Genomic DNA, 24,833 nt, shown 5'->3' on the forward strand with positions numbered 1-24,833 from the left:
TACCCCAATGATGATTATGGCCAAGTTTGGTTTAATTTGGCCCAGTAGTTTCAGAGGAGAAGATTTTTCTAAAAGATTACTAAGATTTACGAAAAATGGTTAAAAATTGACTATAAAAGGCAATAACTCCTAAAGTGGTCAATTGACCATTTTGGTCATGTTCACTTATTTGTAGATCTTACTTTGCCCAACATTATTGCTGTTTACAGTTTATCTCTATCTATAATAATATTCAAGATAATAACCAAAAACAGCAACATTTCCTTAAAATTACCAATTCAGGGGCAGCAACCTAATAAAGGAATGTCGGATTCATCTGAAAATTCCAGAGCAGATAGATCTGAACCTGATAAACAATTTTACCACATGTCAGATTTGCTCTAAAAGCTTTGGTTTTTGAGTTATAAGCCAAAAACTGCATTTTACCCCTATGCTCTATTTTAAGCCATGACAGCCATCTTGGTTGGCTGGCCTGGTCACCGCACACATTTTTAAAACTAGATACCCCAATGATGATTGTGGCCAAGTTTGGTTAAATTTGGCCCAGTAGTTTCAGAGGAGAAAATTTTTGTAAAAGTTAACGCAGGACGCCAAGTAATGAGAAAAGCTCAGCTAAAAATAAATGATCCAATGTGGTTAATAACATTAAAGGTACCAATTTTCCTGCACCAGAAAAATTGAATGTTAAATGTCATTCAATGTAAAAAATAAAAGAAGTTAAAATATACATCAAATGAAATATATTGTCATAGGACCCGATGACTCTTTCACACTATATTATTTCTATGATCTGTGTATTGCACAATCTTGTTAGGCACCCTAATTTGGCAAATACTTATATAAAGTTACAAGCATGATTAGCAACAGTTCTAATTTTCGAGTTGATTTAAATACAATTTCATGCTTAAGAATCTTGAACCAAACTTCTTACCTGATACAGAGGTAAATGAACAGAACAAAGGACAAACAAAAGACCAGCCTCACAGAAGGATGCACAGACTTGAAAACGTAATGTCCCACCCCAATAAAATTGGTGGGCTAAAAAAAGGTCCAAACATTAACATAAGTAGTTTGATTTGAAAAAGGCCTTACCATGCACACAAATTTTCCCAAATATATCTGTTTACGCCTATGGACAAAAATTTCACTCACATATGCAGTATTATTTTATTTTATAGTTATATGAATGATTTACGATGAAAATATATTTCCTATGCAAATGTGAAACAGCACATATGATTGATGGCACAATTATGTGAAACAATATTGATAACAGCATTTAATATAACAAATTATCAAATACTAATTGCGACTTTTAATATACACAGCTGTTGACAGAATGGTAAGATTGCACCTAGTAGAGTTCAGCTACAAAATAACCATAACTCCATAATACCTAATTCCACCATTATGATTATTTAGAAATGATACTTCTTCATTTAACACTTAAAATCAATGTTACAGTTCTTTGATGTGTTGCTTTATTTTTGATATTTTATCATTTTTTCTCTTTGATAGTTCCTTGCAAAAAATTTCAAAATATCTGGACCAGCTGCACACAACAATTTGCCATAGTTTTTCACAGTATTTGCTAATCTTTTTGATCAAACATTTTAACATTGTGACAAAATCAAATTGGCCAATTAAGGCCATGCAGATTATTTGTTGCCAAATGTCTAATTTCAGGCAAATTGCTATTGTCATACACAGCTTGATGATTATATTTAATGCTGCTTTGCATTAAACTACATTCACTGTTTTCATCAATTTCACATAAAGATCAAAAGTAAAAGTATGCTTTCAACTCTCTTTCACATACACACACAGACTCAAACTATTGTCATGACAAAGTAATCAAAACAAACTATGAGAGTGACAACAACATTACAATAGGGACATGACCGTAAGAATATTCGATAAATAGAAAAGGTAGCATACACTCATCCAAATGCTGCTAAAGTTGAATTGTCCATAGATAGTTTTGTGAATTGTTACTATTGTGCATTTGCCACTTTTAAAAGAGACAAAATGTGATATTCCATATTAATATAACTACTATGACTAACATAACAACTTGAACATAGAGAAGTCTTTAACGTCATTCCTGAATTAGGCCATGATGATGTAAAACATGATAGATAATGACAGCACACTGTTTTATAATTTTTCCCTGTTTCTTTGATTATTGCTGATAAAATCCAATTTTACTGTTCTGTAAATGGACTCCAATCAAAGACGTAAATCATCCTATTCTTCCCTGTAACATTGTTATACATGATTGTACTGTTCTACATGGGATAGTTTTGCATGTTGTCTTGTTTAAAAAAGTCTATTGCATTGATCTACATGGGATAATTTTGCATGACATCTTGTTTAGCCAGCTCCAACAACATAGGATCGTCGAAAAACTTATTGATACTGACATCCTCACTTAGGCCCTAAAATTATATAGAAAAATATTACATATAATCTTCTTTCCTCATTCAAAACTTAATCATAGTCTGTAGAAATTAAGTATGTAAGACTGCATTTTTACATTAATCAATTTCTTTTGAAGAATAACATATTAAACAACTTTTTTAACTCCACAGTACAAAATGCACATATGCATTGAGGATCTTTGAAATCCCCAACTGAATCATATTTGTAGCTTCGTGTGACACACATGGTTCTATTTATTTAATAACATATTCTACTCTTATAAATGATGTAAACAATTCAAAAAATAAAATTAGATAAGATTACTGTAAATTCCGAAATTATTGCTTGCATTTATTTTTGTGATTTTGTCATTTTAGTTCAAAATTTGATTTTAATTTGCAATATTGAGTAAAATCATGTGTGATTCATTTAAAAAATTTCAAAATGCAAGTTTAAATTATTACGATTTTAACCCTGTCACATTTTTCGCAATACTTTGCAGTAGATAATATTATATTCATTTAGTGTGAGAAATGACAAGAAATATTTTCATCAGCTCTATAACAACATTAATTGACTTTTAAATGATACAGAATTTTCCTAATTCCATTTAAGTAAGAAGAGTACCAAAAACAAACCTTTCTTCGTCTTGATTTGATCATGAATTCTCTAGCTAAATGTGTGGCTGGCTGTGGTTCCAATGGTCGGATTATAATACTTTTGTCCAGTGGATCTCCAGGTACTATCTGCCAATGATGGAATACTGACAGACAAAAGGCTTGTCCTAAAGTATGTGTTCTCAGATCTGTCTCAAAACCAAAGGAATCAATAGCAGGGATGAAAGCTTTGATTGTGTATAATGGTGATCCTGGTACAGGTGCATCCTGGGTAACATGGCCTCTGTCAATAAAGAATGTAAATTAAAGATGGTAGAAAAATTTATAAAATTATTGAGATGTGATATTTTAAATGTAATTATTTTTTCATCTATGTCAGGTATACTCTACTCTCTGAAAAATCTTTACCAATTGAATATGATGTTCAATTGGTAAACCCAGCAACATCTCTCAGTGTATAATTCATTACTGCTCTAATAAAACAATAGGCAGAGACTTTATTAAAAGCAAAATATAAGAATTCTATATGTTTACCTTCTTCTTGCTAAAACTGTATATACTGCTGATACACAATCTGCTGGAGCCATTACTTCTACAAAGTAGTATGGTTCCATCATACGTGGGGTAGCCTAAAATATCAATATATACAATAAAATTCAGTGGCAATTTTCTGTCTTTTGCAAACATGGAAACATTCAAAGGGAATACAATTCTATGCATTTAGGCGAATAAGATTGCTATTAATTGTTTCCTTAGTGTAAAATGAATACTTTTCTCTTACTACACTGCATAAACAATAAAATACATGACATGCAAACTAGTCTAGGAACCTGCAGTTAAGAAACAAGCTGTTTATAATTAAAAGTTCCTTAGATGGCATTTGAAAAACAAAATCTTACCATAAGGAAAGCAGAGTATGCCACTCTACGAGCTGTTGGTATAATCTGTCCACCTCCTCTGTGGATTGGTTCCTGTGCTATCACAGCATCTAATATCTTAAATTTGACATTTCTAATTGCTGAAAAATAAAATAATAAAGCTTATAATAAAATTATAAATAACTGTGAATGGGTACTTATAATTAGGTACTTTTTGAGTAGAATTAAGGTTTCTTTTAATACCAGTGTATAATTCAATTTTTAAAATTTTATGAGATAATTCAGTCTATCTGAACTGAAATAATGAATAATTAAGAAGAATACTTTTGTGAATTTCTACATGAAATGGGAAATTCAAATAATACGGCTGAATCTGCAATATGAGAATTATAATACTTTTAAATGACGATTGATTTTTTTCAAACTTACGTTCATCACATAAAGGTCCTTCTCTTGTGGCCCACTGGAACCCTTGTACTATACTATCCTTTACAGCTCCTAGTAAACTTTTATCTACCTGTAAGTAATACATGTATGTTTTAATTGAAGATTCTTACAGTATATCTGCACAATTATCTACAGTAGGTAACCATTTTAGTTTATTTAATGTTATATCATATATTATTGTATGTTACTTTATTGCATTTTTGTTGAAATGAAACTCATTTTTATATTTGTCCTGTGATTATTGAAAATGATTACATATTCATTAAAATTCTAAATTTTACAAGCATTCAATGAATTCAAAGTAACTTTACTTATTATGACAAAGTTGCATTTAAGCAGTACATTATCAAGATTTAAAATGGCTTCACTGATTAATTATTCAGTGTAGGGACTTGTATCTTATACAAGGATAACCAAACATATACATGTAGATAATGAAAAATTATTAAGACAGTATATATATATTTTTTAAATAACAAGTTCTTACCTCAGATGGTAGAGTATCATCTACAAGAATATTGGGTCCAGTAGCATCAGGACCAAAGGCCCAAATAGACCTAGCTGCCAACAAATCCCAATCATATTTTGTCTGGAAAAATTCTCCAAGCCTTTTCCTTGGCCATGTTATTTGTACAACTTCATTCTCAATATCTTCAGCCAATCCCTTCTCCAAAGGTTCAGCAATCATTGTCAACTTATTTCTAGAAGGAAATTAAACAACAATTCATGGGAAATTTCTAATAATATTCAATGCAAAATATTTGATATAAATTCATAAGTAGACTAAAATTTAAAATCATAGTTAGAACCAATGTCTTGCTTTGTTCTGCTTTTTACTTAGATTGAAATAATTTGTAAAATTTTATCAATTCTTATCTCCCTCAAGTCTATAAATGACTTTAGCCCCAAAGCCTGGCATTCAAGGGAAAACTTTTGTCCCTTAACACAAACATTCTGTCTATTACCTCCATCCAAGAATTCCACTGTATCTTAATCAACAAACATGTTTAGTCCTATATTATGTATGTAAACATACTTAAGTATACACCATTAACATATATAATATACTAACCTTTTATTAGGTGTCTCAGCAAAACATTTAAGTGATGATGTCTCCACAACTGTCTCACAGAATGATACTACTGGATCTGCTACTTTTATATCTGGAATTTAAAATTTACACATTAAAATCATCATAAATGTCTGATGGGCAATATTTATTATACCAAAAAAATTGTTCAGCCTGAACTTACTCTCACTAAATCAACATTATGTATTAAACATGTCTGGTTTTTTTTTAGACCTTACATTAATAATTTCTCTTTGTAATCTTCATATCAAATTTTATGAAAAACCATATGATTTGTCCTTTTCTGTTGCCAACTTTTCTATTTAGTGATATTTCATTGGTTCCTGCTTATGCAGTATATATTTGATGAGGTATCATGTGCATTTGCAGGAACACAATATTCATCTAAATTTCAATGAACAAGATATTTTTATTTTTATTGCAATAAGCTTTTAAAACATAATACAATTCAGATCCTTAACTAAATTTTATCAAGAATACAAGACCTTTTTGTGGAATAAGATTTCAATCATAGGAATTATGTACAAGTTTGAATTCAGACACAGCCAAAATAATGTATAATTTATGTACTGCATATGCAATTCTCTTCTTATCTGAGTACTTACCAATTTCTGAGTACATCTTCCTGAGATCATGCATGACACAGTCCAGATACAGTTCACCTGTACCTAAAATAATGTGTTCTCCTGATTCTTCTACCTGAAAACATTGGAACAAAATTTCAAAAGGTGGAAAAAATAATTAAACATGTCAAATATGTATTTAAAACATTAAAATAAAATCAACAAAATAAGTAAAATTTTAAAAATTTCAATTAAAATTACTCTCCTTATTTTTTTTCACTATTGCTCCCATTTTCTACCAATTTAGACATCAACAAAAAGACACTGGAAATATAAATATCTAACAAAAAGACAGTTGCAAGATAAATACCAATTAATTAACATATGTAAGCTAAAAACAAATAGAAAAGACAGCTGTAAGATAAATATCTATAGAAAGACAATTGTAAAAAAAATGCCAATTAAAAGAAAATTGTATGAAAATACTAATAGTCGAATAGAAAGATAATTGTTAGAAAATACCAGAAGTTCAATAATGTCTTGGAGTTTAGTATGACATCCTTTTTCACTGAACTAGCACATATTTTTGTTTGGTGCCAGCTGAAGCTTGCCTCTTGGTGCTGGATTTTGTCACTGTGTTTTGACACATCGGTGCACTTCAGCTGCTTTTTGCTATTTGGTCGGGCTGTTTTGACACATTCCCCATTTCCAGTTTTCATTTTAATTGTAAAAAAATACCAATAAAAAGACACTTATAAAATATGTGATAAAAATTCCAACTTACCTTAGTATTTAAAAGTGGATAACTTTTGTTAACCTTACGTAAACCATCCAACATTTTTGGAAGTTCTGATGGGTTGACTGGTTCAACTGCTATCTTAATCACAGAGTTGGTGTTAAATTTGAGTGGTCTAAATATATACACCTGTTAAAATTAAAGATACATTCATTACTTAATAGGCCAATATGGTTGTTTCAAAAGATATAATACTGCTTTTAACATCATATATAATTGCATATATCAAACAGTTGCAACATGTGTACATCTGAAATTAAGTACCAAAACTTTATTGTAATTTTACAGAATACAGAATAATGGAATGACAGAGTGGAGCAGTTACTAGACATGCATTCATAATTGGTAAAGCATGAAAAAAATAATAAGGTACATGTATAGCCAAAAAGTGATTAATGTTGAAATTAACTGCATTGCATGACCTTACTCGCAGGTACCATAGAAAAACAGCCATAGTTTTGTTGATTTTATGACCTTTTTGTTGACCTGAAGGCTATTTTCATAATGTAAGGAAAAAATTTCTGTAAATAAATTTATTTTTCACAGAAAAGAAATAAGTTCCTCCAAATAGAGACAGCTATGACTCATTAATTGATCTTTACATTTTTCAGATGTTGCCAGGAGAATTTGTTTTTTTTATACGTAAAGACATTCTTAGGGAGTCAAACAAACCATGTTTTACAGAAAGAAAACAAGAATATGTGTGTATATACCTCTTCATTACTGGATACATCTGTAATAGTGGATGTTTTGACTATAGGCTGGTCAATACCTTCTATAAGGATCCAATTACCTGCTGGTACTCTATTTACTTCTACTTTGTATCTGAAAACATAATGTAATATTACTGATTCTGTAAGCAGTTGATATTTTAATTCTGTTTAATTATCTGTCCAAAAATTTCATACAATATCCAGGTAAACATAGATTTTTTAAATGTCTTATTTCTAGAAATTTCTTACTTCAAATAAAAAAATGAGAATTTAAAGTCTAGTTTGTGACTTGGTACAATAAAATAATATTCAATGATGGACCAAATTGTTGCTGGTTGTAAACAGACTTTACTATGGATAATCACTTTCTTCAGATTTCAATCTTAATCACAAACTGACAGATTGAGCAATTATTCTAACAAGAACAAGTTTACAAGAAAGTCAACCAAATAAAATGGAGAAAGGAAAATGGGGAATGTGTCAAAGCGACAACAACCCCCCATAGAGCAGACAACAGCCAAAGGCCCCCAATGGGTCTTCAATGTAGCGAGAAACTCCCGCAACCGTAGGCTTCCTTCAACTGGCATTTTGGTCATCGAGGATTTCTAAAAATGATGCAAGACAATTATCCAGCAAACTTGATTATTCATTTATATTTAAGTGGCAATGTTAATGAAAAGCAGTATAACTTTTAGAACATAACATTTATGTAAGCTGTTTTTAATCAATACCTCGCCTCGGACACCCAAAGTCGACCAACTTGACCAAATCTTGAATCTTCCTCATCTTGAAGAGAATAGTTTTCTCCTAGTATTCTTACTTCCTGGTTGGAATGTAAAGTACCACTGATGACTCTTCCAAACACATGGAAACTTGTAGCATCTTGTGTTGGGTACAATTTTGTAGTGTGGATCATTAATGGTCCCTGAAATTTTATTGATTTTCATATATCATAATAAAAATTATTCATTCATTAACAATAGCTATTGATAATGAAAGAAGTTTTGCTTAATAAGTCTTCTTATCCAACGCTTGAAAAAATAACAAAAAGAAAAAAACACAAGCATAAAAATATAAAAATATGTTTCTTGCAAATATTACAGACAAATTCATGACAACTCTCAACATTCTGTATAAATTGAGTTTGGTAATTTAACTCCTTTCCATACTAAAAGCCTTACATAGTAATATAATGCAGTTTGTGATATCCTAAAATTTAAAAGTAAAGACATTCTATGTGATTTCCAGAAGTTTTTTTAAAATAACAGATTTTTTAATTTTGAAATATCTGTTTTCACTACATGTATCTAAATCTGAAGTAAATCATACATTTTTATAAAGTTTGTTCCAAAAGAAGGTAAGGTAATAAACTTAAACAAAAATCACAAAAAACAGTTCATACACTTTTTTTCTCTCTTCTATTTCATATTTTTCTAATATTTATAGAAAGGATATGGGGTATCCACCCATAGAACAAAATCAGTACATGCCCTAAAAACACAAAAAGCAAAGGAACAGCGTTTTCATTGCTGTTCTCAATCTCAAAGTCACAGAGAGGCTTTCAACAGGTGTCAAAAATCTCTCAACTCAATGCAAATTTAAGACCGCCCCTGGCACCGGTTTCAGCACAAAAATGCAATTCTAGTTTATATTCACTGTTCAGAGAAAATGTCTTACAAAAAAACATGTTTGTTTATCTTACCTCTGGATCCCCATGTGTCATGAGCTCAGAATCACTTGGTCCAGTATATGTATGAATATTCTTATCTCTGGATCACATTGTGCCATGAGCTCAGCTAGATCAGAATCACTTGGTCCAGTATATGTATGTATATTCTTACCTCTGGATCCCCATGTGTCATCAGCTCAGCTAGATCAGAATCACTTGGTCCAGTATATGTATGTATATTCTTACCTCTGGCTCACATTGTGCCATGAGCTCAGCTAGATCAGAATCACTGGGTCCAGTATATGTATGTATATTCTTACCTCTGGATCCCCATGTGTCATCAGCTCAGCTAGATCAGAATCACTTGGTCCAGTATATGTATGTATATTCTTATCTCTGGATCACATTGTGCCACGAGCTCAGCTAGATCAGAATCACTTGGTCCAGTATGTGTATTTATATTCTTACCTCTGGATCCCCATGTGTCATCAGCTCAGCTAGATCAGAATCACTTGGTCCAGTATATGTATGTATATTCTTATCTCTGGATTACATTGTGCCATGAGCTCAGCTAGATCAGAATCACTTGGTCCAGTATATGTATGTATATTCTTACCTCTGGATCCCCATGTGTCATCAGCTCAGCTAGATCAGAATCACTTGGTCCAGTATATGTATGTATATTCTTACCTCTGGCTCACATTGTGCCATGAGCTCAGCTAGATCAGAATCACTTGGTCCAGTATATGTATGTATATTCTTACCTCTGGATCCCCATGTGTCATCAGCTCAGCTAGATCAGAATCACTTGGTCCAGTATATGTATGTATATTCTTATCTCTGGATCACATTGTGCCATCAGCTCAGCTAGATCAGAATCACTTGGTCCAGTATATGTATGTATATTCTTACCTCTGGATCACATTGTGCCATCAGCTCAGCTAGATCAGAATCACTTGGTCCAGTATATATGTATGTATATTCTTACCTCTGGATCACATTGTGCCATCAGCTCAGCTAGATCAGAATCACTTGGTCCAGTATACATATGTTCTATTTTAGTCTGTGCATTGGTCATAGGAGATTTTATATGTTCTACGATCATGTCAACAAAGCCAGTGAAATCTCCAAAGAATCTTTGCCATACTAATCTCATTAATGGACGAATGTTTAGTTTTCTTTCCTCCTTTGTTAATGCAATACCAAGTTCATCACATACTCTGGGTAAACAATCATCAACATCACCAACAACCTGTCAAGAACAATCATAATTCAACTCTTAATTATCTATTTTATAAGTAGGGATTTATTATTGTGGAATCTATATATGATAACAGATAAGTACAAATTATGACTAATTGTCTATTAAAATCTGCAGAAATGGTAAGACAATGTTAGAACCAAATGGGTTTGTTGGGTTTGTTTTGCCATCTAAATATTCAATTTTAGCTTTAACACAAATTTTAAACATGTTGCAAAAATATATATCTTTTATGGATGAGATCTGCAAATGATTGTAACTGGTCATTGGATCCATAACATATCACATTTAATGACCCTCATTTTATCGGTAAAAAATTAATAATGAAGTTACAAGTATGTTTACGATATAAGATTGGCCCACAGAAATCATTATAAGTTTCAAAATTACATTTACATGTATTTATTTCTAATTAGAATGCAATATTCATGACTACAGTTGCTTCCCATGACAATGTCACAAAATTGAATGTGAAACAACTTGAAATGAAAATCATTGTTGTAGTTTATAAATGTAATTATATGAATTGAATGCATATTCTAAAAAAAATATAGGGTGTAAAAGAGTTGATTGTGTACATATTTTTAGTATGAACTGCTTTATACAAAATGTGCTTCAGACAAAGCTTTCAAACATCAAAATAATTTCAAAAAGAAACGTTCAATTTAGAATTAAAAGTTTTAATATTTGCTAAAAACCTGACTTTGGATAATGGTAAACCAGTACCTTTGCATTCTAAAGATTTCAATTCCTTAAATTTTGAATTCTAAAAATTTGGTATTTGTAATCATCAAAAAGATAACTTACTGACTATTTATTGCAAACAGAAGCTTGCGATATAAGATTCATAGAAACTTTTAGAAAATTTGTCAACATTAGGGTTTTTAAACAAGTTAAATACCCAATATATCTTAATTATTGTTAACATACCTGTGCAAATATTTTGTATAATGGTTCCAGAATAAATTCTACAAAACTTCTTTGAGCAGATCCAGTTTGAGGTTTCTTTGTGAACTTTCTCCTACAATAACAATAATATCATGTGAAGAATATTAAAATATCATAAAATAAAGTCAGACTTTAACTGTAGCAGCCATTGACCTGAAGGAGGCTTGAAGCTTTACAAATATGCCCAACCCCCACCACATTCTCTTTGTTTCTGTTCTAAGTCAAAACTATTTATACTCTTTGTCAAAAGATTACAGCACTTCATCCTTAATATGTAAAGTTAAGCAATTTACGCAAAGTTAAGCAATTTAAATAAGATGTGGTAATGAAGATAACATCCATGTTGTTGCCATGCTCGGTTGTTTAGAAAGTACAATAAATTACAAATAAAGTTAAAACCAACCTGATAAGCTAATAATCAACAACACTAGATATTAATTTTCTGTTCTATTAAACTTACGTTGCAGCATTGAAATAAATATCACCCCATAATCTCCTTGCAAATTCTTTTTCATTTATACCACCTATAACAGAAAAATTAAAAAATGTCACAAATTTATCTGAATCTAATTTGTAAGTGTGATTAATAGATAGTACACACTGTTTGCAGATCCCAAAATAGGGCAGTTTGAGAGGCCAGGAAGACAGCTCATAATAACTTCTCTTCTATCTTCCTTTCTTAACTAGTTTGACCTTGACAATGGACTGAAATATGAATATTGAACTTTCTCTCTCAAAAGGATTATATGTACTGTCACAATTTTTTTTAAAGATCTGATTAATGAGTCATCTTAAAATAATAAAAAATAGTAAACTCTTGATGCAAAGACAACAAGGCATTCATCACAATGTGAGTTGCAACTTGACCATCAAAGTTTACAAATTATTGATCTGTCCAATTATATTTAATCTCTATGGTATATTTAATACCTACCATATGTATCACTGTAAATTTTAGCAAAAGATCCCAATGTAAAACAGAATCTGAAGTATGAGCTAGCAAAGCACACATTTCCTAAAACAGGGGAGATAACCTGGCCTTCATCTTCTTCTGAGTAAACACTGAAAGTATACAAAGCAATGTAATCTTAATTTTATGACATTCATCTGTTGTTTTATGTAGAATGAGAAAAGGGTTCTAAATTGTTTTAAAAAACATGCAATTCGACCAATGAAGTAGATTAATAGAAGGCTAAAAAGCTAACTAACAAAATAATTTTTAGTATTGATTTATGATGAAACAAGAATGTGTCCACAGTACACAGAAGCCCCACTCGCACTATCATTTTCTATGTTTACTGGACCATGAAATTGGAATAAATTCTCTAATTTGGCATTAAAATTAGAATGATCTTATCAAAGGGAACATGTATACTAAGTTTCAAGTTGATTGGACTTCAACTTCATCAAAAACTACCTTGACCAAAAACTTTAACCTGAAGTGTAACAGACGGACAAAAGAACAGACGGACGGACGAACGAACGGACGCACAGACCAGAAAACATAATGCCCCTCTACTATCGTAGGTGGGGCATAAAAAAGGTAGTCTTTTTTTTTTTATCTAAAGTTGCAACACTTATTACATTCCATCTAAATGTACAGATTTCAATTTTGTTCCTGCATCAGTCAAAATCTTACTCCGCAAATCTGGCTGTTTGATATTTATTTTCAAAAACTATATTAGTCGCTAGCATGCTACTTGCTAGCAATTTTATTAAAAAATATACATCTATCTATTGCCCTACTTTAACCTGTATAAAGTGTAGTTAACTTACCTGATTAAACTGTTTATTTCCTCCAGTATATGTCTGAGTTTATAATAAGCATCTGTTGGCGGTAATTTTAATTCCAGTATCAGTCGATCTACTTTATTAATACACACAGTGATAGGAAGTCTTTCCTGTACAGCATGCTTTATCAATCTTTCTGTGTTCAACATTACCTGTATACAATAATATTACACAATAACTGAGAGTTGCAGTCAACTTATTAAATGTATTAGCAGCAGTTTGTACATTTTTCCTCTGATCCTTCTACCTAACATTTGCTTAGAAAAAACATATTGCTAAGAAAAATTGCCAATGAAAAGATCAAAGGCATTTTTTATACTAAATTCCTTAGCTTGAATTTCAGTTGTGATTGCATTATCTGACTTGAAGTATTTAAAACAGTTTATGCAGCTTAATAAATATAGATATCTCCTAACCTGTTGAAATGGTTGTTACCTACAGTATTGGTTCAATGTACAAGTAAATGCATATATTTACTTACACCTTCAGCTGCATCTACAAATATAACTGCTCCGTCACTAAGTCTGAAGGCTGCTGTTGTTTCATCAGAAAAATTTACATGCCCTGTAAAATAAATGGAAAATAATAAAGATTTTTTGGGGGATTATTGTACATGCATTATATTTGTGTGGTTTTCCTATTTTTTGGATTCTCATAAATTCTATCTATAACTTTTAGACTAGTTCGAATCTCGGTCTATTTCTGTAATTTATTCTTAAATACTTTTGATTTTTTAACCCTGTATGCTTACATTGCCTATGTAAAATTTAAAATTGTTTGTATGCACATTTAATGACAAATTTATGTGACGTTTAAAAAATTTCTGACGTCAGACACTCAAATCAATCAATGTGTTCATAGATAGTAGATGTTTTGGTGTCCTGTTAATTAAATTGTTCCTTTTAAAATTGTTATACGATGATGACTGATGTACCCATATTTTGACTAATTTATTATTTGTGACTGTTTATTTAACGCATCATGTAAATGTAGCGGAATTTGATGAGACTGTTATTAAAGTGAGAGGGTTAGCGCTATAGAACCAGGTTTAATCCACATTTTCTACATTTGAAAATGCCTGTACCAAGTCAGGAATATGACAGTTCTTGTCCATACGTTTTTGATGCGTTTTGTTATTTGATTTTGCCATGTGATTATGGACTTTCCAAATTGATTTTCCTCTGAGTTCAGTATTTTTGTGATTTTACTCTTTTTTTTTCATGATTGGAACAACAGTTGGTTGTTCTTAATTTTTTACAAGTTAATATGCAAGAGATTTGATAAGTTGAAACTTTTTGCAATTTCAGATTAACTATTATGATATCTGGATAAGTTAAGGTCAAAGTTATTAAGGCTAAGCCAAACAGAAAGATTCGAACAATTCTTTGACATTTTATCAAAAGCTTATTATAAGGTGGGTGATACAGACACATACAAAACTGAGTATCAGTCTTAACCAATACCTGGCGTATCAAACATATTGACAAGATAGGACTTGTTTCTGGTGTCTGGCAGCACTAGGGTTATAGGTGTTGATTTGATGCTGCATCCTCTCTGAAAGTAAAATCATCTCATGATTTATTTATATAAAAAAGAAGATGAGGTATGATTGCCAATGAGACAACTATCCACAAAAGACCAAAAGGACACAAACATTAACAATTATAGGTCACTGTACAGCCTTCAACAATGAGAAAAGCCCATACCGCATATAGTCAGCTAAAAAAGGCCCGATAAGACAATGTAAAACAATTCAAACGAGAAAACAAAATCATTTAACGAGGCTTGAGGGTACAAAAATTTTAGGAAAATTTATTAAGCATTTGTTTATTCATTATGTATTTTATTTATTACACTATTAATTGTTACTTTAATGGTACAAATATCAACCAAAAAAATTGATTCGTTTTGGCCCCAGATTACTTTTAAAATGTTTATATAATTTAAAAAGCTCCAAATTATCTCCCTTTGGTGCAAAAATGCCATCTCTTTGCATTAAAATTGAGAAATATCTTTTTGAACTAAGGTGTACTAGTGGTAAGATTAAGGGGATTTCTGTAATTTAGTTCTTTTTTTATTACAATATTACCTATATTTCTGCTATTAGTTCAACAGAAAAAAAGTACCTTAACAAAAATGCATGCTACTTTCAAAGGCAGATTGTGAGCTTAAATAAACAGTGACTGTCCGTGACCCCATTTCTAAAATTTTATTTTACTATCAAATATATGATAAAATTTATTCATAGAAAAAATTTCGATCCTATAATTAAAAAAAAAGAAATTAAACCTGTGAGCCCCCTAAAATAGCAAGCTATGCTTTTTTCGTATGAGGATTTTGGCTTAAAATAGCACTTTTTCAAAGTAGTAAAGACAACTCTTTCAATAGTAAAGATGATGAAATCCTGAGTCTCAATACCAGTTCCATGCAAAATTATGCATCCTTTACTGTTGAATCTGTCTGCCATGACCCAATTAACATGTATTTGTAAAATGTATGTTTTATATAATTAATGTTTTAGATATCACATAACTTTTGTTTCATAAAGCTTACATGATGCACTTGTTTGAAACATTATAAATATTGAACAGACTTAGTTACAAAGGATGAAAACATTGACTTATCAAACCTTCTGTTCAGTGAATGAACTCTTACCTCCTGCTCTGTGAATAAGATGTCTGAGTAACGAAGCTGAAAAGAAAAACAGGTGAGAAAATGGTCAATACAATCTATGAAAGTAACAGTTAAATATTGGGTATCCATTATAACAAATATTATGCTGTATCAGGATTCAAGTTTAGTCATGAATGCATTTTACTGTTTACCCTTTTCCAAACTGTGTAATTGATACATTTCATCTTTTCTTTTTCTATCATTTCTCTATTATTGAAAGTATTGCTGAGACAATATAATTTGATATTGAAGGATTTCCCTCCAAAGCACTGTACAAGAAAAGAACAAAAAGCCAGAAAAAGATGCTAAATTGCTCTGTGCTTTATAAAAGCCAGGTACAGATACTAAAATGCTTTCTGTTTTATAAAAGATATATAAATTCCTCTGTTTTACAAAAGCAAATAATGAAGGAATAATAAATGTTTTAGCAGTTTAGAGACAGTTGTATGATTGTACAAAAAATGTATTGGTAGATTATTGTCAAAAGCAAAATTCAATAAAAATAAGATCCATACATCAAATTTAATTTTATTTTACAACATCCTTAAACTGATGAAAACATATAAATTAATCAGCGCTAAAACAATGTTTGCTTTTCTTATAGCAGACAAATAAATACTTACATCTTTTTCATCATTGACCTGCATCTCAGGATGTGTTTGAAGCATCAAACAATCAACAAAAGAAGTCTGAAAAAATAAAAAAACAAAACTTAAATCAAGTTATATTAGTTAGGAAGTTTGGTGATAATTTTTTATCAAAATTGGAATATCACATTGTAATTTATATGGTGATGTTGTTTAAAGAGACCATAAATTTACATACAATCAATGTGAACTGATTAAAATAAATTTAAATAAAACAAGTGAAACTGCGATCTACTGCTCACTGATGATACCCCCGCCGCAAGTGGATAATATTAATAGTGTAAAAATATGCAAGTGTTTGGCAAACAGGAAGTTGTTGAGTGATGAATCTGAAAACGCATCACACAGTATAGCTGGTTTATATAAATCCTGAAACCAAATTTCAGAAATTCTTGTATTGTAGTTCCTGAGAAAAATGTGACGAAAATTTTCAACTTGGCTATCATGTGTAAAATCATACAAGTGTTCGGTAAACAGGAAGTTGTCAAGTGATCAATCTGAAAACGCATCTCACAGTATAGCTGACTTAAATTAACCCTGAAACCAAATTTCAGAAATCCTTGTCATGTAGTTCCTGAGAAAAATGCGACGAAATATATTAATGGGACGGACGGGCTGACGGATGGACAGACAGAGGTAAAACAGTATACCCCCCCTTTTTTAAAGCGGGGGTATAATTATTCTTAAAGATTAGAAAAATCTTGAAATAAATATTGTTTTTCTAAGTATCAACACTGATTTTGATTTTAAAAAAAATGAAATATATGGAAATACATACTGCATCTAATGTATAGTTAAAGTACTCCTGATCTTTTTTCCTGTTGATACTATTGGTTTTTTTTTAATATATTTTGGCATTGTGCCAGGTATATTTAACAATACTGTGATAAGTTTGTTTTCAATATCCATTGTAACACAGCAGTTGTTGAATATTACCTTTCCATGGTGAAGATGTCCACACAATGTTACATTTCTGATCAGATCTGGACTGTCCATCAAATCAGCCAAAAATCTGAAAACGTTTATAAATTCTCAATACTTGCTCACTAATGACAATGATTGAACTACAATTCTATAATGCAATTTAAAATATTACTACATGTATTAACTAAAACACACTCAGCAGATATGTTCCTAATGTTGAAACTACAATGTCATCCCTTTTTCACGAAATTTGACCTCCCAAATTAGACTTATTACCGTGTTTGTACTAACATGAGCAACATGTGGAACAGGATTTGCTTATCCTTTTGGAGAACCTGAGATCACCCCCAGTTTTTGGTGGGTTTCACATTGCTTAGTCTTAAGTTTTCTATGTTGTGGTTTGTGTACTTTGGTTTGTAATTTTCTGTCTTAGCCATGGCCTTGTCAGTTTTTTTTCAATCTATGAGTTTGAATGTCCTTCTGGTATCTTTTTCCATCTTTTACACACATCCATACTTATTCTACTGTTTCAAAATTATGAAATACTTTTCAAGGATATCCAGGCAAATAACTTGCAATTTCCACTCAACATAATTGACCATTGCTTTTACAAATGATTTGTCTATGTTAGTTTTTGAAATTTTATTATCAACTTACTCCATATTATAAACTGTTTCCGGTAGATCTTGTTCAGCCATTGTAAATTTCTTCTTTTTCACAGGAGCTATAATTGGTTCTGTCAATGGCTGTGTATCTTCTTCTTGTACAATAGTCTGTTGACAAAACATATTGATTTATTTATATATTTTAATATAGATTAAACCGTGGGTTTCCTGTTTGAATGGTTTCACACTAGTCATTTTAGGGGCCTTTTATAGATTGCTGTTTGGTGTGAGCTAAGGCTCTGTGTTGAAGACCATACTTTGATCTATAATGGTTTATTTTTCATAAATTGTGACTTGGATATACATTTACTCTTATAATTTATAATTCAAATATAATTGTGTCATAATGTGTAACTACAGGTTTAAGAACTGATAAATCATTCAATTCACACAGCATTAAGAAATTTCAGTTCTGAAAAGTCATTCTTTACTTCTTGTTCTTTTTCTGTCCTGTTTTTGCAGGTTGTTTTTTTAAGCTAACAATCAATATCAACATGTATACGGTACATAACACATGTATATATTAATGATTCTTAGTTGCAGTCTGAGGTTAATGCACATCAAATATTCAACATTTATTTCATTAATGATTCTTTAGTTGCAGTCTGAGGTTAATGCACATCAAATATTCAACATTTATTTCATCTTAAAACAATCAGAAGTTGCTATTTTGTCCAATATGAAAATTGTAATGGTATATGAATTAATAAGTCACTATTCCATCATACGTGATGAAAGTAGTCTTTAAGAAGATTAAAGCTCTTTTTTAAAAATACCTCTACTTCAGGACCATACACCTCCTCTGCTGTAGGATAATATTTCTTATCCTCATGTAAGACAACTTGCATCTCAGCTGCATCATCATTATCATCAGCATCCATGTCATCATCGTCATCCTAAAATTAAATGGTAGTTAAAATTTAATGGTCCAATGCATTGAAGTTTAACAAGTGTATGTGTGTAATAAATTATGCAGAAAAATATAGTACTTTATCAGTTTTAGAGAAACAGTGCTATTTCAATTACATAGTGATATGATAAGACTGGGAATAACATTGTTTATGGATAATAGTCTGGTTATGTTCTTTTTTGTTTGACGATACACATGACTTCAAAAATATTCCCAAATGAATGTCATCAACATGCAACTTACCACAATAATAACTAGAGGCTCTAAAGAGCCTGTGTCGCTCACCTTGGTCTATGTGAATATTAAACAAAGGAAGCAGATTGAAAATTGACTACAAAGGTCAATAACTCCTACAGGGGTCAATTGACCATTTCGTTCATGTTGACTTATTTGTAGATCTTACTTTGCTGAACATTATTGCTGTTTACAGTTTACCTATATCTATAATAATATTCAATATAAAACAGCAAAATTTCCTTAAAATTACCAATTCAGGGGCCGCAACCTAAAAACAGGTTGTCCAATTCATCTGAAAATTTCAGGGCAAATAGATCTTGACCTGATTAACAATTTTACTTCATGTCAGATTTTCTCTAAATTATTTGGTTTTTGAGTTATAAGCCAAAAACTGCATTTTACCCCTATGTTCTATTTTTAGCCGTGGCGGCCATCTTGGTTTGATGGCCAGGTCACCGGACACATTTTTTAAACAAGAAACCCCAAAGATGATTGTGGCCAAGTTTGGATCAATTTGGCACAGCAGTTTCAGAGAAGAAGATTTTAGTAAAAGATATATAAAATTTATGAAAAATGGTTAAAAATTGACTTTAAAGGGCAATAACTCCTAAAGAGGTCAACTGACCATTTTGGTCATGTTGACTTATTTGTAAATCTGACCTTGCTGAACATTATTGCTGTTTACAGTTTACCTATATCTATAATAATATTCAATATAATAACCAAAAACAGCAAAATTTCCTTAAAATTACCAATTCAGGGGCCACAACCCAAAAACAGGTTGTCCAATTCATCTGAAAATTTCAGGGCAGATAGATCTTCACCTGATTAACAATTTTACCCAATGTCAGATTTGCTCTAAATGCTTTGGTTTTTGAGTTATAAGCCAAAAACTGCATTTTACCCCTATGTTCTATTTATAGCCATGGCCGTCATCTTGGTTAGTTGGCGGGGTCACCGGACACAATTTTTAAACTAGATACCCCAATGATGATTGTGGCCAAGTTTCAAATAATTTGGCCCAGCAGTTTCAGAGGAGAAGATTTTTCTAAAAGATTACTAAGATTTACGAAAAATGGTTAAAAATTGACTATAAAGGGCAATAACTCCTAAAGTGGTCAACTGATCATTTTGGTCATGTTGACTTATTTGTAGATCTTACTTTGCTGAACATTATTGCTTTTTACAGTTTATCTCTATCTGAAATAATATTCAAGATAATAACCAAAAACAACAAAATTTCCTTAAAATTACCAATTCAGGGGCAGCAACCTAACAACGGAATGTCAGATTCATCTGAAAATTTCAGGGCAGATAGATCTTAACCTGATTAACAATATTACCCCCTGTCCGATTTGCCCTAAATGCTTTGGTTTTTGAGTTAAAAGCCAAAAACTGCATTTTACCCCTATGTTCTATTTATAGCCATGGCGGCCATCTTGGTTAGATACCCCAATGATGATTGTGGCCAAGTTTGGTTAAATTTGGCCCAGTAGTTTCAGAGGAGAAGATTTTTGTAAAAGTTAACGCAGGACGACGACGGACGACGACGACGGACGACGGACGCCAAGTGATGAGAAAAGCTCACTTGGCCCTTCGGGCCAGGTGAGCTAAAAAAATAAATAAGTGATTGATGTGAATTTAACCAAGACTCACAGAATACCTCAATTCAGCAAGGTTTGACTGTAATAGCAAACACTAAATTCACTCTGGTAGGGATGATTTTTGAAGGATAAACTAATGTCATACATGTTGCTGTTTAGGGGAGCATAGTTTTTTTTTTAAATTATTGAATACAAAATGTACTTTTCCCTTGTGAGAAATTTTTTAACAACAATAATAATAATAAATACAATATTTATAGAGCGCATTATATAATGACAAAAATTACTCTAAGCGCTTCACATTAAAAAATATATAAAATAAAAAAATACATAAATCATAGATTACAAAGCACTATCTTAAAAGAATTAAACAAGCAAATTAAAATTTATAAGATACTTATAAAAGAAATAAAAATGCATGTACTCTAAAATATATAAAACTGTCTAAAACTAATGCAGTCAATTAAAGTATATAAAAACTACAAGAAATCCTTAAAAGCAGTCCGAAATAAATGAGTCTTGAGTTGCTTTTTAAAAACATCTAAGGAATTTACACTCTGTAAAGACGGTGGCAAATTGTTCCAGAGTGTAGGCGCAGCCTTGTCAAAACGCCTCTCACCGTAGCTTTTCGTTCGAACGTCATTTGGAGGATGAAGGAGCATACTATTTTCCGACCTGAGGGATCTACTTGGCTTGTATGGCGTAATTAAATTTTGAAGGTAACTCGGAGCCTTGCCATGCTGTGCTTTGTACACATATAAAAGAAGTTTGTATTGGCAACGGTAATGTATGGGTAGCCAGTGTAACGAAATTAAAACAGGTGTAATTGAGTCAAATTTCCTTTTTCGTGTTATCAAACGTGCTGCTGTGTTTTGTACCCGCTGCAATTTACTGATAATGTTGGTGTTAGTACCGTACAACAATGCATTGCCATAGTCCAGCCTTGATGTTACTAGGGAGCATACTAGTGTTTTACAGGCTTCAACAGAAATAAGAGATCGAATTCTACCAATATTCCGAATTTGGTAAAAACAGGCCTTAGTGATCGCACTGGCTTGATGTTCCATACTGATATCTTCCTGTAATTTTCGTTTCAAATGAACTTACTTCCCCTGCATATTCAGCCATGGCATCCTCTCTGTTCTGATCTTCATCAGCGTCCTCATCTTCCTCATCACTATCTAATTCAGGACCTACGTAATTACCAAACTCATCATACAGTTCCTGATCCATCCTAAGTCAGGACAAAAAACTATAAAATACAGAAGAAAAAAAACATTTGAAAGTGTTTTCATATCAAAACATATTTAATTCAGTTATATTTATCATTTATATTCTTCTTATAGTTCACCTCATTTAAAGAAAAAAATAACTAAAAACAGGATATATCAAAGGGAAGTAACCAAAATCAATTGCAATTATCTTCCAATACACAGTGTTATTACACATCGGCAGTTTGCTAGAGGTAAACATCATTTATTTGCAGAATGTTTGACACCCAAGCTTAAGCTGTTAAGTGAAGCCATATAATTATACATCTTCTTTGATTTACAGATAAAATTTAACACAGCTGTCAGTTACACATTTAGTACTACCTAACAAATTATAAAAAATGGTGGCTAAAAATTTTCATTCATAAAATATTTCATACACAAAATTTGTTTCTCCTAAACATTGCTAAAAGGGAGGATCGGAGGAGACCCCTGAAAACGGAATAATTGTATTCCCTTCGGGAGTTTCACATGGATGATGTGCAGCGGAAAAAGAAAAGAAGGAAGGGTGTTGTAGACCTGGAGTTATAACGGCGTCTGACTGGTTAAGTTAGTGGACTTTTTTAAAGGAATTATAGTTATCCCTTACTTTTGTAAACTCGTACCACTAAAATTACCTCATACCAATGCAAACTCGTACCAACTTATTTAAATGCATTTAAATGGTATTTAATGATGAATATATACTTTACTTTCACGCCAAAAAGCACATGGCTTTCAACAATTGTAAACATCAGTGTTCCAGCTAGGCCGTTTTCAGAGGGTGCGGCGCCTGCCCTTTCCAGAGTGCCGCCCTGTGCCATTTTTACAGTTTCCAGGGCGCCCTGCCTTTTTGAAGATCGATTTTATATTAATTTGTTCATATTGATAAGATACGCTAACTACTAAATTTTACCTGGGGAAAATTTTATGACTTTGTTTATGACCCCAAGCTAATTAACGGTTACAACTGGTGTCATGATCTGTTGTTGTAGGTTATCCGTTTAATATCAGATGGGTCATTAATGATCATCAACATTAATTCATTCAAATAGAATCGGTCAGTCGGCAATTATCTTTGAAGAAATGTGCATACACCAACTAGGGCATAATTTGCAATGTTTACCACAGTTTCATGGAGGAAACGTAATGACAGAAAGTTGACCATAATAAACTTGTTGAAGACATTGTTTTACTTGTTTTCCGTGAAATAAACAGAAAATTCAGACGTATTTGTCATTGACTGCCCTCATTTTTGATACAAAAATATCTAAATCGGCCGCCATATTGTGCTCCTATTTACATTATATCAACGTACTGTTTATAATCCTCCAAAGAAGGAGCACACCCGAATAAAGAAAGATAACTCAATCTGATTTTTCCCCTAGCATTGAGTAATCCATTTACATATTCTAAAATATGTCTACATACTTCTTGCTTAAGAATATATATGTTTAGATATTTTGAGTTATGGGAAAAGTTAAACAGGATCTTAGTAGCAGTGTTGGTAGGGTGCCTTGGTGCACAGCTGTTTTGTGCTGTATTGCTATTAGGCACAGCAGGGGTAGAAAGGTTAAACTGGTAAAATGTACTTTAATCAATTCAATCAGTATATTCATTAAAGGTACAGTTAAAGCAATGTTGAACTTTCTTCTGGATTAATATAAAAAAGAAGATGTGGTATGATTGCCAATGAGACAACTATCCACAAAAGACCAAAATGGCACAAACATCAACAACTATAGGTCACCATATGGCCTTCAACAATGAGCAAAGCATTAGTTCTAGTTTGAAATAACAGTTAAAAAAACAACATTCGCTATTTTTGTCTTAGTTTTCATTAAAATCCAGTATAAAATTCAAGTAATTCAACTTTATTTTTATTATGTTTACAACAAAAAAAAACATAAAACATTCGTATTTTTCAATATATTTTTAATGGTACGAGTTTACAGTGGTGCAACTTCCCAGTGGTACGAGTTAACTTTTTTAGTACAAGTTAACTTGCTTCCTTTTCAAGCTGCCTTAGGAATAAGGTGTTTGAATCAAATTGGTTCAATAATATAATTTCTTTCTGTCTAATATTCGTCCCGAATAACAGAAGAAAATTCAATAAAAAAAAAAAATATCGTATTTATGAACTCAAAATCAATCGTTCAATTTTTTTTTGTCGTGTTTTGAAATCCAGGACCTGCGCAGAAATCTACAATGTACTTCCTTTTTCCGGTTTTGTTTGTATGAATCTTTAAGTACTTTGACAGGTAATTCAGAGTGAGTGAGTGAAAATAATACCTTTGACTGTATGATACTGTAACAAGATCTTTGAGTGGAAAGAAATATTGCACACAGATTTCTCTTGATGTTGGACAGAGGGTTAAATCATGCGTTAGATGTTCATCCTTCCAGTGGCACAACAGACATGTTGCATTTATTTTGTATTGACTATGTTAAGATTTGTGCTTATATGGATAATTTTTTTCACAACAGTAGTGATTTTTTTTAGTTCAAATGACAACAAAGCATAAGTATGGACCCAACTGATAACGGCAGTCACAGAAATGCACTTTAACCGGCACTTTGTTAAATAATTGAGTTGCGTAATGGTATACCTGATCGGTGTAAGATAAAAGTACTGGAATCAATAGATAAAACAATATTTCAAAAATACATGTGGGACGCCGACACCGGAAGTGTACATATAACGTTTGGCCTTCGGATTTCTCTAGATT

General features: G+C 31.6%; 1 protein-coding gene across 2 annotated transcripts; it reads right to left on the reverse strand.

Moving 5' to 3' along the window:
• Positions 1-1,311: 1,311 nt before the first annotated feature.
• On the reverse strand, positions 1,312-24,832 carry LOC134706832 (116 kDa U5 small nuclear ribonucleoprotein component-like). 2 transcript variants are annotated; one of them, XM_063566139.1, is made up of 25 exons: positions 24,714-24,832; positions 21,962-22,106; positions 18,880-18,999; positions 18,096-18,211; positions 17,451-17,526; positions 16,491-16,556; positions 15,850-15,885; positions 14,658-14,748; positions 13,676-13,758; positions 13,180-13,346; positions 12,338-12,465; positions 11,864-11,927; positions 11,386-11,476; positions 10,183-10,446; positions 8,257-8,450; positions 7,526-7,637; positions 6,801-6,941; positions 6,059-6,152; positions 5,436-5,526; positions 4,851-5,064; positions 4,346-4,433; positions 3,938-4,056; positions 3,573-3,667; positions 3,060-3,321; positions 1,312-2,438 (listed from the first exon to the last, which is right to left on the reverse strand). In XM_063566139.1, the coding sequence occupies exons 2-25, from the start codon at positions 22,085-22,087 to the stop codon at positions 2,343-2,345; spliced, it is 2,934 nt and encodes a 977-aa protein (XP_063422209.1). In that variant the 5' UTR covers positions 22,088-22,106; positions 24,714-24,832; the 3' UTR covers positions 1,312-2,342. The 2 variants fall into 2 exon arrangements, with proteins under 2 accessions (XP_063422209.1, XP_063422210.1); XM_063566140.1 differs by having other exon boundaries at positions 21,962-22,088; positions 24,714-24,822.
• Between the last annotated feature and the right edge of the window lies 1 nt (position 24,833).

This window comes from Mytilus trossulus, chromosome 2 (genome assembly GCF_036588685.1).
Source record: "Mytilus trossulus isolate FHL-02 chromosome 2, PNRI_Mtr1.1.1.hap1, whole genome shotgun sequence".
Taxonomy (NCBI): Eukaryota; Metazoa; Mollusca; class Bivalvia; order Mytilida; family Mytilidae; genus Mytilus; species Mytilus trossulus.

Bases quoted from the DNA above. Each gene is read 5' to 3' on its own strand.
- LOC134706832 (XM_063566139.1), bottom strand. From the start codon at position 22,087: ATGGATCAGGAACTGTATGATGAGTTTGGTAATTACGTAGGTCCTGAA. The intron at 14,749-15,849 runs GTAAGAGTTCAT...TTTTACTTTCAG, and splicing joins TCTTATTCACAGAGCAGGAG to AGAGGATGCAGCATCAAATC. The intron at 4,057-4,345 runs GTAAGTTTGAAA...TTTATTTTTCAG, and splicing joins AGGACCTTTATGTGATGAAC to CAATTAGAAATGTCAAATTT.